We start from the raw sequence: 13011 nt of genomic DNA on the forward strand, positions 1-13011 counted from the left end.
GCTCCTCAGAAACCCTATATAGGGTCACTATGGGTCAGAATAGACTCGATGGCACTTAACAACAACAACCTTATGTCTTGGTGGCTAGACTTGTGGACTAGACATTGCGCTTCTAACCTCAAGGTCAGCTGGTTAAACCTGCCAGCACACCATGGGAGAGAGATGAGGCTTCTGCTCCCGTAAAGATGAACAGTCCTGGAAATCCTGTATCAGGTCACTGTGAGTTGGAATCCACATGATGGGAGTAGTGTTTGGTTGAAATTTATGCCAGGTACAGAATAAGACATTTCAAACTAAATTAGTAAACAGATACAAATCTCTTCTCAGAGACAGCATCGGAGACAGTAAATTTACAGGTATCTCAGAAGGTGACAAATGCTCTGGGAAATAGTAGTACAGAGAAAGAAAAATTGGGGGTCAGCCAAGGAGTGAAACCAAGGGAATTACAGTATTAAATAGGGAGGCAGGATGGGCCTTGGGATATGAAACTAGGGCTATCTCTGCTGATAACAGATGAATCTTGACTGAAAGCAGAGAAGACCAAAAAGATGTTTACCTTTATTGACAATGCAAAGACTTTTAATTATGTGGATCATGACAAGCTATGAATAACATTGCAAACAATAGGTGGTATTTCAGAAGATTTAATTGTGCTCATGAGGAGCCTGTACATAGACCAAATATCATCCATTTGAACAGAACAAGAGGATGCTGAATGGTTTAAAATCAAGAACACTATGTGCAACAGGGTTGTATTCTTTTACCGTATTTATCCAATTTGTATGCTGAGCAAAAATCTGACGGGCTGGATTATACAGAGAAGAACATGGCATAACAACCTACAATACGCAGATGAGACAACCTTCTTGCTGAAAACAAAGAGGACTTAAGGAACTTACTGATGACGATCAAAGACCACAGCCTACAATGTGGGTTGTACCTCATTGTAATGAAAGTAAAAATCCTCTCAACTGGACCAGTAAATAACATCATGATAAATGGAGGAAAAACTGATGATGTCAAAGGTTTTTCATTTTGCTTGAATCTACTATCAGCACTCATGGAAGCAGCAGTCAATAAATCTAACAGTGTATTGCATTAGTCATATCTACTGCACAAGACCTCCTCTAAGTGTTCAAGAGCAAACATGTCAATTTGAATACTAATGTGTACCTGACCCAAGCCATGGTACTTTCAATATCCTCATATGCATGTGAAAGTTGAATGATGAACTAGGAAGGTCTTAGAAGAATTGATGCATTTGAATTATGGTGTTGGAGAAAAATAATGGAAATACCATGGACTGCCAGAAGAACAAACAAATCTGTGTTGGAAGAAGTACATTCTAAGAATGCTCCTTAAAAGCCAGCATGGAAAGACTTCATCTCTCTTATTTTGCATTTATTATCAGGAGGGACCAGTCCCTAGAAAGGGGCATCATGCTTAGTAAAATGGAGAGTCTGAAAAAGAAGAAGTACCCCAGCAAGATGGATTTGACACAGCAGCAGCAATCATGGGCTCAAACAACAATTGTGAGGATGGTACAGGATCATGTGGTTCTTTCTGTTGGTCATAGGGTCATTATGAGTCAGAACCAACTTGATGACACCTAACACCACCAACAACAAAGCAAGAGTTGAGGCTAAGGAGGTAGGGCTCAGGTGGTAGGAAAGGTTATGTGGGGTTTTATAGATCTTACCAAGGATTTTGACTATCATTTTGGGTGAAATGGGGAACATTGCAGGGTTTTGAAATTGTGATCTGCTCATGTCATGTCAATTCAAATAGAATAACAAATACTATAAATGAGAGACAAATTCTCTGATTTTTAAAATATTGCTTAACAAGCAATATCTTAAAATGACTTAAGGAAGCTGGAAATGAAGGATTGGAAAAGATGTTGCAGACATAGAGAAAGCAATAGTTACAGACTTAAAATCAGACAAAATTCTAGGCACAAAAAAGGGTTACACCCAAGCCAAACCCACTACCATTGAATCGATTCTGACTCACAGCAACGCTGTAGGTTCTAACCACAGACTTTTTGGCTAACAGCACAATGCTTAACCACTGCACCACCAGGCCTCCTTAAGTGCCATCCAGTCGGTTCTGACTCATAGTGACCCAGTATAGGAATTATGAATGCAGCCTGGTGAGTATGAGCTACCTACCTTTCTGTTAGCAGTCCAGTGCTTATCCTACAGTGCCACACCAGTCCTCCACTTAAGGTGATGGAAAGGATTATATGGACAAAAAAAAAAAAACCTTGATTGTTTTTGAAAATAATTATAATCATAAGAAATATGGAAGTTCGAGGTTTTAAATAACTTAAAATGTCGCATAAAATATATAATGCAGAACTTTAAAGAAACTAAGTTGCAGTTGTGAACTTGAGACATCTATGGGGTAAAAAACAACAACCAACAACTGTAAATCTTGTCATATATAGGTAAATATGACCCAATTCTCCAACCTCTTTAATCATGTTATGTAAGGCACCCCCAGCACTTCCACCAAAATTTATGCTGACGATTTCAACCCACTGTTCCTGTAAAATTCTCTGTATCTCCATTTGTATTTGTAAATGTTTGAATTTGCATGATGTATTTATATGTGTACATAAATATATATGGCGGCACATACATACATTTACTTTGTCAGATGTATATAAACACCCGTTCTGGTGCATTCCTAAAACATAATATATTCCAAATTGAATTTTGGATTCAATTTGTATGTTCAGTTTTACTTTCTGTTTTCCTCTGAGATAAGCTATTAAATATTTCTAGGGCAAAAATGTTGTGGTAGTTTCAGCTGTCCCTGAAACCACTTGCGTTATTTGTATCATTATTACTGCTATATAATCTGAACATAAAAAAACATGGTGTGGTAACAAATGACTTCCCAATACTGACAGTTACAGCCGCAGCTTCAAGACTGATGACAAATTTCCCAGCAAGATATCTGGCTAGGTTTACATTCACCAAACAGGAAATGATTGCCTGTATTCACATTAAATCCAAACTACTTGGTGTAACTTTATCTGTTTTATATTACTATAAAATATTTTTTTGTTCTCAACTGGTAAAATTTCATCTTACTAAGTTATAAAAAGGTAACTTGAGGTTTCATGTGTGGTATTCTTGCTTTTGTCCTTTGATAAGATCTTTTAAAGAGATTTTTTTTTTTTAAGTTGTTTCAGTTTTTGGTTGTTTAAATTTTATGAACTTTGTAAATTTTTATGATGGGAAGAGTTTTATTATGACTTTTTCCCAATGGACTGATAATAGAAGTTAGCTTATCTAGCCCACGTGCTAGATGCTGTCAGTTATCAAACTGCCTTTGACTTTCACACCTCTCAGGGGACTAGTAATTGTTGTGTTCAAACAGCCTGTAATTGTGATCCCGCTGGCTTTCTCAGTACGCTTCTGGCTATTAGAATCATTAAACAACTCAGCACCTGTTAACAGCATTGTAAATATTCAACCCTGCTTGTGTGCAGGTTGAGTCCAATATAGCGAAATCTTACAGAGCTCAGCCTCATAAATTAGAGCTTCTGACAAGTCAATTATTGTGAAACTGGGTTTCATGGTGAAATAAATGAAATAGCATGCTGATAAAAAGATAGGCTGTCTGCTTATGGCAAAAAGAAGATAATGACTTGATGATTCAATGCTGTGAACATTAAACTACATTGTATCTTTATCTGTAATTAACAGTTGTGTAATATGTCTATTTAAAATAAGCAGTAAATTAGTTGTACTAATTTAAACAAGTGTTGTACCACGGAGAGTGCTACATGAAAACAGACCTTTATCCTTAGCTCTTGCATGCTTTTTAAGTTGTTAAAGTGATTATTGAAATTAAAGATAGGTAATCCTTTAAACTAGATGCTTATATTTGTTTAGGCTCCAAACTGCACTGTGACAGAAGTTCACTTGCTAGAAGCGCAGAGCATATATTACGCTAGTGATAAAAATCATAGAAATCTAAACTCTCTATCTTTTAATCACAGAAATGTCTGAGAGTACATGTCTCTCAAAATTTTATGTGACCTAAAATATAGTTACATTTCCATTTACTTTTTAATGGTTTTATGATTTCTAATAAATTACATATCTAATTAAGGCTTGACAATGTCATTCTTTTATAAGGATTTGAAAATGTTTTAAGTGACCTTAGAGCAACAGTCCAAATGTTAGCAAAGAATAATACTTAATATAGATCAGCGAAGTTAAATTATTAATAGAAACAGATGCATTTTAATGGGTTTTTTGGCTACATAGAAGGCAAATCTTAATGGTTGAGATTTTACTATATTCTTGAATAGAATATGCTAGCCTACATTCCCTATTTTTAAAACTTACCACTTACACATGACAGAATGCTTGATGGAAGCTAACAGCTTTAGGAGCTTCTTTTTACTGTTCTAGATTATTCCCAGATATTATAAGTTTAAAATAGATAAATTTAATAAATTGAGTATCAATTAAATTGCCTGCATCAAATTTATATATCTTATGCTATGTACGTCCATAAGAATGTTGATGAGCATATTCAGAAAAGAAAAACTTTCTTAAGAAAACTCCTCAATAAGAGTTTTTAAATGATTCTTCTCAAAGAACTGTGGTAAGTTTTAGCTAGGTAGATTACTTGTTATAGTCAGGTAATTTGTTATCGTCTCAGAGACATAAGGTTTTAATGGATTTTATTTTCTTTTTCACTACTTGTTTTAAATGTTTTAGAAAAGTTTATCCTAACTACACCTTATCTAGATGAAAGTTGCGTATTAGTCTAAATAATTTCCCATTAGACTTACAAAACCTGAAAAAGAAACATTAACTCATTAAAATGTATCTTCTAAATACATAAAGCACTAAATGAAATAAGAAGTTTAAAGAACTTAAAATTTTTAAAGGAAATTTTTATCTTTGCTTGTGTAAGTATTATTTGTATATATAAAATTATAAAGTTGTCATTCTTATAGAATAATGACTTGTGGGCATCAGAAGCAACATCAGTGAGGGTGTTTTTTTTTTTCAGATGACTTAATATATTTATAGATTAAAAATTAAATTTTAACTTTTTATATCTCCCAGTAATATTATTTTCCAGGTATCTTGTTTTTGTAGATTTAATTTCCTAGAGGATAATTTGATTCTTGTTCTACTAATTTGTTGTTGTGTTGTTTAGTGCCATTTAGTGAGTCACTGCCAACTCATAATGACCCTGTATAGAGTTGTTGAGGAGCGGCTGGTAGGTTTGAACCACTGACCTTGCAGTTCAAACTGAATAGTACTGCTTATATACAGTGTCTAGAGTATCCCGAATGTGCAATGGTTAATTGATGGTTGCTGACTGAAAGTTCAGCAGTTCTTCAATCCCACCAGAAGCTCCCCTGGTGAAAGTTGTAGCAGTCTTGGAAACTCTATGGACAGTTCTGCTTTGTGCTGAAAGGGCTAGTAAGTGTCAGAATCAGCTCAATGGCATCAAGTCCGGGTGTAGTGTCCTAGGTACATTTTCACTCCTGGTTTCAATTTAGAAATAACTTTATTAACCTTCTGTCAGTTCAGACAGTGCTAGATAGTGTTGAAAATTTTACTGACTTAGCCAGCCAAAAGTAAAATAAAATTCAAGCATTCAGGTTGCAGAAAATGTGGCTGATGAATTTCAATCCTTGTAGGGAAAAAAAAATGAGAGAGAAAAAGTATTTTTAATAATTTAATGGCTTAGGAAATCTGCCTTTTATGGAGTTCTGTATGACTACATATTTTATTATCACTTCCAAAGCAGAAAACAACGTTCTTCTCACTGAATATTTCTTTTTTGTCATTTTCCAGGGTTTAGGAATTATTTTCTAATGCTGGTATTGCATTGTCGTTTATGTCTGGTTACATAAGAATTGGTATATTTGGTTTAAGTTAACTGAAACTGTAGATTTAGCATTTATTTACCTTCTCTTTGATCAATAAATACTGCTTTATTTTGGTCATGACAAGAACTTTTCCAAGAAAGGTAATAATTTCTCTGTGGACTAAAAACTAAAAGTAATTACTACTTTTCAATGAAAATTCTTAGCATATAACTATGTTTATAAATATTTTCATAAATTATTCCAATAGTTTCTTATTAATTCTTACTCAATGGAGAATTTTATGCTTGGGTGTACCTAGCCATTTGTGCTAACTTCTCTTTTTAATGAAAATATATCCTGCTATGATTGAAGTCCTGCTTTGTGTGTTTTAAAATAAATTATTTTATTATTTACTGACTCTAAATCTTTCCTTTTGGTGAAAGAAAGAAAAAAAATATCATGAAAATCTCCATTGTGTCCCCATCTCTCAGGTTGTGGTATTCCTTCAGTATTCCTCTCTACATATGCTTTTATCAGGCCATGAAAAGCATTTTCTTATTTCTGTACACATGCAGGGCTTTCAGTAATGAGAACCTGTTTTCTGAGGCTACTTTTCAGTCCTTTTTCTTGACTTAGAATCGGGGAATAAATTGGGTGTATAAATTCTCCATGCTAACATGGTTCATATGGTAGTTTAGAGAGCTGCCATGGTTTGAATGCAGTGTCTTGATATAATTCTGTTCCCAGATAAGAGTGCTAGTGATCATAGAGAGTTTTCAATAACCTCTAAGAGTTAAATGTACAACATTGAACTGCAAGTTGTCAAAAATAAAGTGGATAATGGAAAGAGAAAGGCTGAGTGCTGGTAGCCAGGAGGCAGGCTTACAGAATGTGCCCTTTGGTTGTTTAAATTATTATATAGTGTTGAGTTTTTTTGTGTAAACCCCCCCCCCCAAAATATGCAGAACAACAACAAAAATCCCCAGAGGTAATAGAAGCAAATGGAGTCAATTGTTATCATTGCAATGAAACAATGAGTGTAAAACTGATGTTCTTCCACGTAAACTATCACTCAATTCATAATAAAATCTTAAAAAAATAAATAAAGTGGAATGCGTAAAGATCAATGCCCTTGACATTTGTGAGCTAAAATGAACTTATATGGTTACTATGCCAGGAATGACATATTCAAGAGAAATGATCTATCTTGAAGAACAGTTCTGTCTGTGACAGGGTGATATCTGTAGGCTTATACTGATGAAGATCAAAGAACACAGCCATTGGTATGGGTTGCATCTCAATGTCAGAAAAACAAAAATCCTCACCACTGGACCAATAAACAACATTCTTATCAATGGAGAAAAGATTGAAGTTGTCAAGGACTTCATTTTTTTGGATCAACTATCAACACTCGTGGAAACAGCTGTCAAAAGATCAGACGACATATTTATTGCATTGGGCAAATCTGCTGCACAGGAACTTTTTAAAGTGTTGAACAGCAGAGATGTCAGCTTGAGGACTAAGGTACGCCTGACCCAAGCCGTGGTATTTTCAATAACCTCATATGGATGCGAAAGCTGGACAGTGAATAAGGAAGATCATAGAAGAATTGATGCCTTTGAGTTGTGGTGTTGCAGGAGAATACTAAAAGTGCCATGGACTGCCAAATGAACCATTAGATCTATTTTGGAAGAAGTACAGCCAGAGTGCTACTTGGAGGCCAGGATGGCTAAGCTTCGTCTCTCATACTTTGGACATATCGTCAGGAGAGAACAGTCGCTGGAGAAGGATGTCATGCTGGGTAAGATGGAGGGTCAGAGAAATAGAGGAAGACCCCCAACAAGATGGATCAGCCAGGTGGCATCATTGATGGCATCAAGTGTGGCAGCGGTGGTGGGGTTGGCCCAGGATCAGACATTGTTTGGTTCTGTTGTGCATGGGGTCGCTATGAGTCGGTTCCGACTCGATGGCACCTGACAACAACAACAATAGGATGATTAGTTAATACAACTATTATTCACATTTACTCACTAACCACCAAAGCCAATGATGCAGAAACTGAAAAATTCTATCAAATTTTTCCATTGGAAATTGATCAAACATGCAGTCAAGATGCAGCGATAATTATTAATGATTGGAATGTGAAAATTAGAAGCAAAGAATAGGGTTTGAATAGTTGGAAACTGTGGCCTTGGTAATAGAAATTATGTAAGAGACTGCTTGACACAATTCTTTAACACTTCTGCATTGCAAATACCTTTTTCAACAGCATAAATGGTGACTATGCATGTGGACTTCACAAAATCAAATACACAGAAATCAGGTATGGGAAGAGACCATGGAGAAGTTCAGTGTCATCATCCAAATCATGATCAGGGACTGACTGTGGAGCAGAGCATGAATTGTTCATATAAAAGTTCCGGTTGAAATTGAAGAAAATTAAAAGAAGTCTACCAAAGCCAAAATATCACCTTCAGTATATCTTATGTGAATTTAGAGACCATCTCAAGAACAGTTTTAGTCATTGAACATTAATGACCAAAGATCAGAGGAATTGTGGGGTGACATCAAAAACATTATGCTGAAGAAAGCAAACAGCCATTAAAAAGACAAGTAATAAAGAAAAGCTCAAAGTGGAAATAAGAAGAAACTGAAACTTAACTTTTTGAATATAAAGTGAATGGACAAAATGGGAGTAAAAGAGCTGAATGGAAAATTTCAAAGGACTGTTCAAGAAGACAGAGCAAGAGATTATAATGGAATATGCAAAGACCTGGAGTTAGAAAGCCAAAAGGGAAAAACATGCTCATCATTTCTCAAACTGAAAGAATTGAAGCAAAAAATCATATCCTCATGTTGTGTACTGAAAGAGTCTGTGGGTACAATATTGAATAATGAAAGAAGTATCAAAAGAAGATGGAATACACAGTTACTGTAATAAAAAGTCTTGGTTGATGTTCAACCTTTTCAAGAGGTAGCATATAGCCAAGAACCCGATGATAGACATCCACTAGGAAACAGCTAATGAGTAACTGAGAATACATTAATATACTGTCATCTATTAAATATAAATATGATAGCACAATTTCTCCAAGAAAGCAATTTCAGTTTACATAAAGAAACAAGACAGAGTGCCTCAAACAAGTGAACAAAATGCAGTCAAAAAATATAACACCAGAAACGGTATTGGATCTACCTGATAAGGAATTTAAAAGAATGCTTATTACACAGCTTCTGCAGATTTGAGAGCATGATCAAGAAACCTGTAAATGCTATCAAGGAAAGCAGGGGAAAAAATGAGAGATTTCAGGAAACAAATTGACAAAATAAGTGAATGAATTTGGAAGCATATAAAAATAGCAATTAGAAAGCCAGAAGATTAACAGTGAGATTTCAGAAATAGATAATACACTGAAAGGGCAAAGAAGTATAAATGAATCAGTGGAAAGCTAAATTACTGAACTTGATGAAAAATCTTTAAATATTTAACTGCTAGAGGAACAATCATAAAATAAGAACAAAAAGTTCAAAGAAAAAATAAGTGGGACGCTATCAAGAGGAATAACTTATGTGTGATTGGAATTCCAGATAAGGAAAAGACAAAAAATAAAAAAGTAGAGAATATTGTGCAAGAATTGTTGGAAGAAAATTTTCCTAACATCATGAAAGACAAGAAGCTAGCCATTCAAGGAGCAACTCCAAACAAGGTAGATCCCAAACGAAAAACACCCACAATGTAAAAAAACTTTTCCAAACTAAAGACAAGCAAAGAATCCTGAGAGCAGCTCAGGACAAACAAAAAGTTACCTTAAAAGAAAAAAAAAAAAAAACTAATAAGACAAAGCTCTGATTTCTCAACAGAAACCATGCAGGCAAGAAGACAATGGAACTACATATATAAAACTCTGAAAGAAAAAAATTTCCAACCAAGAATCATAGATCCAGCAAAATTGTCCAACAGCTGTAACAATGAAGTTAGATCATTGTATGATAAACAGACATTAAAAGAATTTGTAAAGACCAGTCTAGTTTATACAATATTAAACACAGTTCTTTGGACAAAGAAAAACAACAGACAACGAACTGAAAGTAACATACATGACAATATCACCTGGACTCAACCCAGATTTTGAGGTTATTAAAAGTAAAATAAACCTCTTAAGACTGAAAATAGAGAACCAGAGATACAGTTGCAACAATAACCAAAAATATTATAAAGCAAAAAGAGGGAATAATGTAATTGCAGAACTTCCAAGTAAAGAGGAAATAAAATAGATTTCTAGAAAAAATAAGCCTAACAGTAACCTAAAAACTACACCAAGCCATATTCCTAACTCTAGTCCTAGCCCAATCCTTACCCCTAACACGAATCCTTGTCCTAACCATAACCCTAACTAAACCTAATTTTAAAAGTTCTAAACCTAGCCTCGACATATCCATAGTCCTAATCCTAACCCTCACTCCTTATTCCTACCCACCTGCCCCTAAAAAGGAAACGATGATACTAAAGGAAGAAGTCCAAATTGAACTGAAGGCATTAATGAGAAACAAGACTCCAGGAATTGACAGAATGCCAGTTGAAATGTTTTAACAAACAGATGTAATGTTCAAATCACTCACTAGTCTAATTTATGCCAAGAAATTTGTAGGCCAACTGACATGTTTGTGCCCATTCCAAAGACAGGTAACCTAACAGAATGCAGAAATTATCTAATAATGTCATTAGTATCACACACAAGTAAATTTTGTTGAAGATAATTCAGAAATGGTTGCAGCGATCCATATACTGAACAAATAATCAAGAAGCCGGACCATAGGAAGAAGACAGTAGCATCAAGATTAGAGGAAGGCTCATTAATAATCTGCAATATATAGATGACACAAGTTCACTTTCTATCAATGAAAAGAACTTAAAACGCTTATGGATGATGATCAAAGATACAGCCTTCAGTATGGATTACAGTTTAATATAGAGTAAACACAAATCTTCACAATTGAACCAATAAACAACATAATGGTAAATGGGAAAAAGATTGAAATTATGAAGGATTTCATTTTACTTGGGTCCACAATCAGCACTAATAGAAACAGCATTCAAGAAATTAAAGGACTTGTTGGATTGGGTAAATCTGCCACAAAAGCCCTGTTTAAAGTGGGAAAAAACAAAGATACCATTTTGAGGACTAAGGTGTGCCTAACTCAAGACATTTTTTCAGCCATCCCCATTTGCTTGTAAAAGCTGGACAATAAATAAGGAGGACTGGAGAGGAATTGATACATTTGAATTAAGGTGTTGGTGAATAATATTGAAAATAACATGGTCTGCCAGAAGAACATGCAAACCTATCTTGGAAGAAGTACAGCCAGAACGAGCTAGAAGAGAGAATGGAAGGACTTTGTCTCACATGCTTTAGACACGTCAGTGGGAACAGTCCCTGGAAAAGGATCAGTGAAAAAGAGGAACAGGATGTCTGGATACAGTGGCGGCAACAATGGGCTCAAACATAACAAACATTTCTGAGTAGGGCACTGAACTGGAAAGTGTTTTGTACTGTCACCCATGGGGTCACTGTGATCTGGAGCCAACTCTACAGCACCATGGGACTTTTAATACATAAAATGAGAATGGCAATTGCAGTTGCTTTACTTTGGTCTGCTGTTAGCTGTTGTTAAGTGATGTCTGCTTAGTCTCATAGTGACCCTGCATAGCATTATGGAGCAGCAGCTGGTGGGTTTTAACCATCAACCTTGTGGATAGTAGTAGTCCAGTGCTTATCCTACAGTGTCACACCAGACTTGCTGTAAATGTTTTTGAAATACTGAAAAAAATAATATGAAACTGAGGTGATAGTTTTATTTTAAAGCAAATAATAAACTTGTTTTTTTCTAGCTACTACAACTTGGATGATGTGAGCCATGATTCTGTGAACAAGTTTCTGTCTAATCTGGTTGAGAAGTCTTTGGTTGAATTGGAATATTCCTATTGTATCCGAATTGGAGAGGTAAGACTCAGCTTACATATTCCAATTGTAAAGATTGCCCAGCTTTTTTGCGTAGGGTTTTGCTTCTAGTGATAACCAAAATCACTAATCATATTGTTGGAATAGCAACCTATGGTATGGATAGTTATTAATTTATGTGGTTTATTGTCATCATATGTATTCTTAATGTCACATTATCTTTCTTTTGAAATAGGATCATAGGAGCATCGAACCTCTGACAAATAGCAGAATTGCCTCCTATTATTATTTGAGGCACCAAACCGTTAAAATGTTCAAGGAACGTTTGAAATCAGAATGCAGTGTTGAAGAATTGCTTTCCATTCTAAGTGTGAGTTTATCTATTTTTTTATTTTTTAAAATAAGACTTTTATTTTACTAAATATCAAATGTTTATTCTTATTAACAGAAAGGCAGCTAATACCATGGTCGTTTTAGAATTTAAGACTTTTATTTTTCTGTCCAACATACGGTAGCGCTATATATTAGTGTAGATTAGCTGCTTTTTTAAAATTACAAATTTCAAGAATCTTCCACTGTACCTCTTTATCCTTTTCTGTATTTTATATTCAAATGTCATCCCAATCGATATATTGTAAAAACATGAAAAAGAGTCACATCAACAAGAGAGGTTTATTTTTCTCCCATGTGAAAGGTTGCCAGGGGTGCAGTTACCATGCTCTCTCTGTATGAACAGCAGCAGGAGTTACCAGTTTGGAATGACATTCACACTCAGAGGACACAATACACTTTGTTGGACTCGATCTGGCACCACGCTCACTGAACAGTGTGGAATACAGAGTAAACGTAGCTTGGCAGCCCAGTAGCATCAGGTTTGCTTTAGGCTCAAGTTGCTGCTACTCTGGTCTCCCAACAGTCACACTGTGTGTCAGAAGCTGACTCCATGGCAGCTACCAACACACGTATTAGGGCACTTTATGATGCCTTTAATAGTTGAACATTGACCCACTTAGTTCAGGGAAACATCCAAATGTAAAGGATTCGTTAGAGAAGGATCTCTGATCATTTAAACTGCTTTTTGTTTGGGCTTTTTAAATTCAATTCATTCTGGTCTTAATATTACATAATTGCTATAATAAGTTATACTATAACTTATTATAAGATAAGAATTATCAAAATAGATGAACTAGAAACTAC

At 35.1% G+C, this 13011-nt stretch overlaps 1 protein-coding gene across 1 annotated transcript in view; it reads left to right on the forward strand.

The window, feature by feature from the left end:
- The window catches only part of ASCC3 (activating signal cointegrator 1 complex subunit 3), a 476917-nt gene that overhangs the window by 344273 nt on the left and 119633 nt on the right, over positions 1-13011 (forward strand). The window contains exons 33-34 of the mRNA XM_006865855.1: positions 11745-11856; positions 12050-12184. Coding sequence (XP_006865917.1) covers positions 11745-11856; positions 12050-12184 — 247 coding nt within the window. The remainder of the gene's footprint in view (positions 1-11744; positions 11857-12049; positions 12185-13011) is intronic.

The sequence above is a fragment of the Chrysochloris asiatica genome, unplaced genomic scaffold, assembly GCF_000296735.1.
Source record: "Chrysochloris asiatica unplaced genomic scaffold, ChrAsi1.0 scaffold00084, whole genome shotgun sequence".
In the NCBI taxonomy this organism is placed as follows: domain Eukaryota; kingdom Metazoa; phylum Chordata; class Mammalia; order Afrosoricida; family Chrysochloridae; genus Chrysochloris; species Chrysochloris asiatica.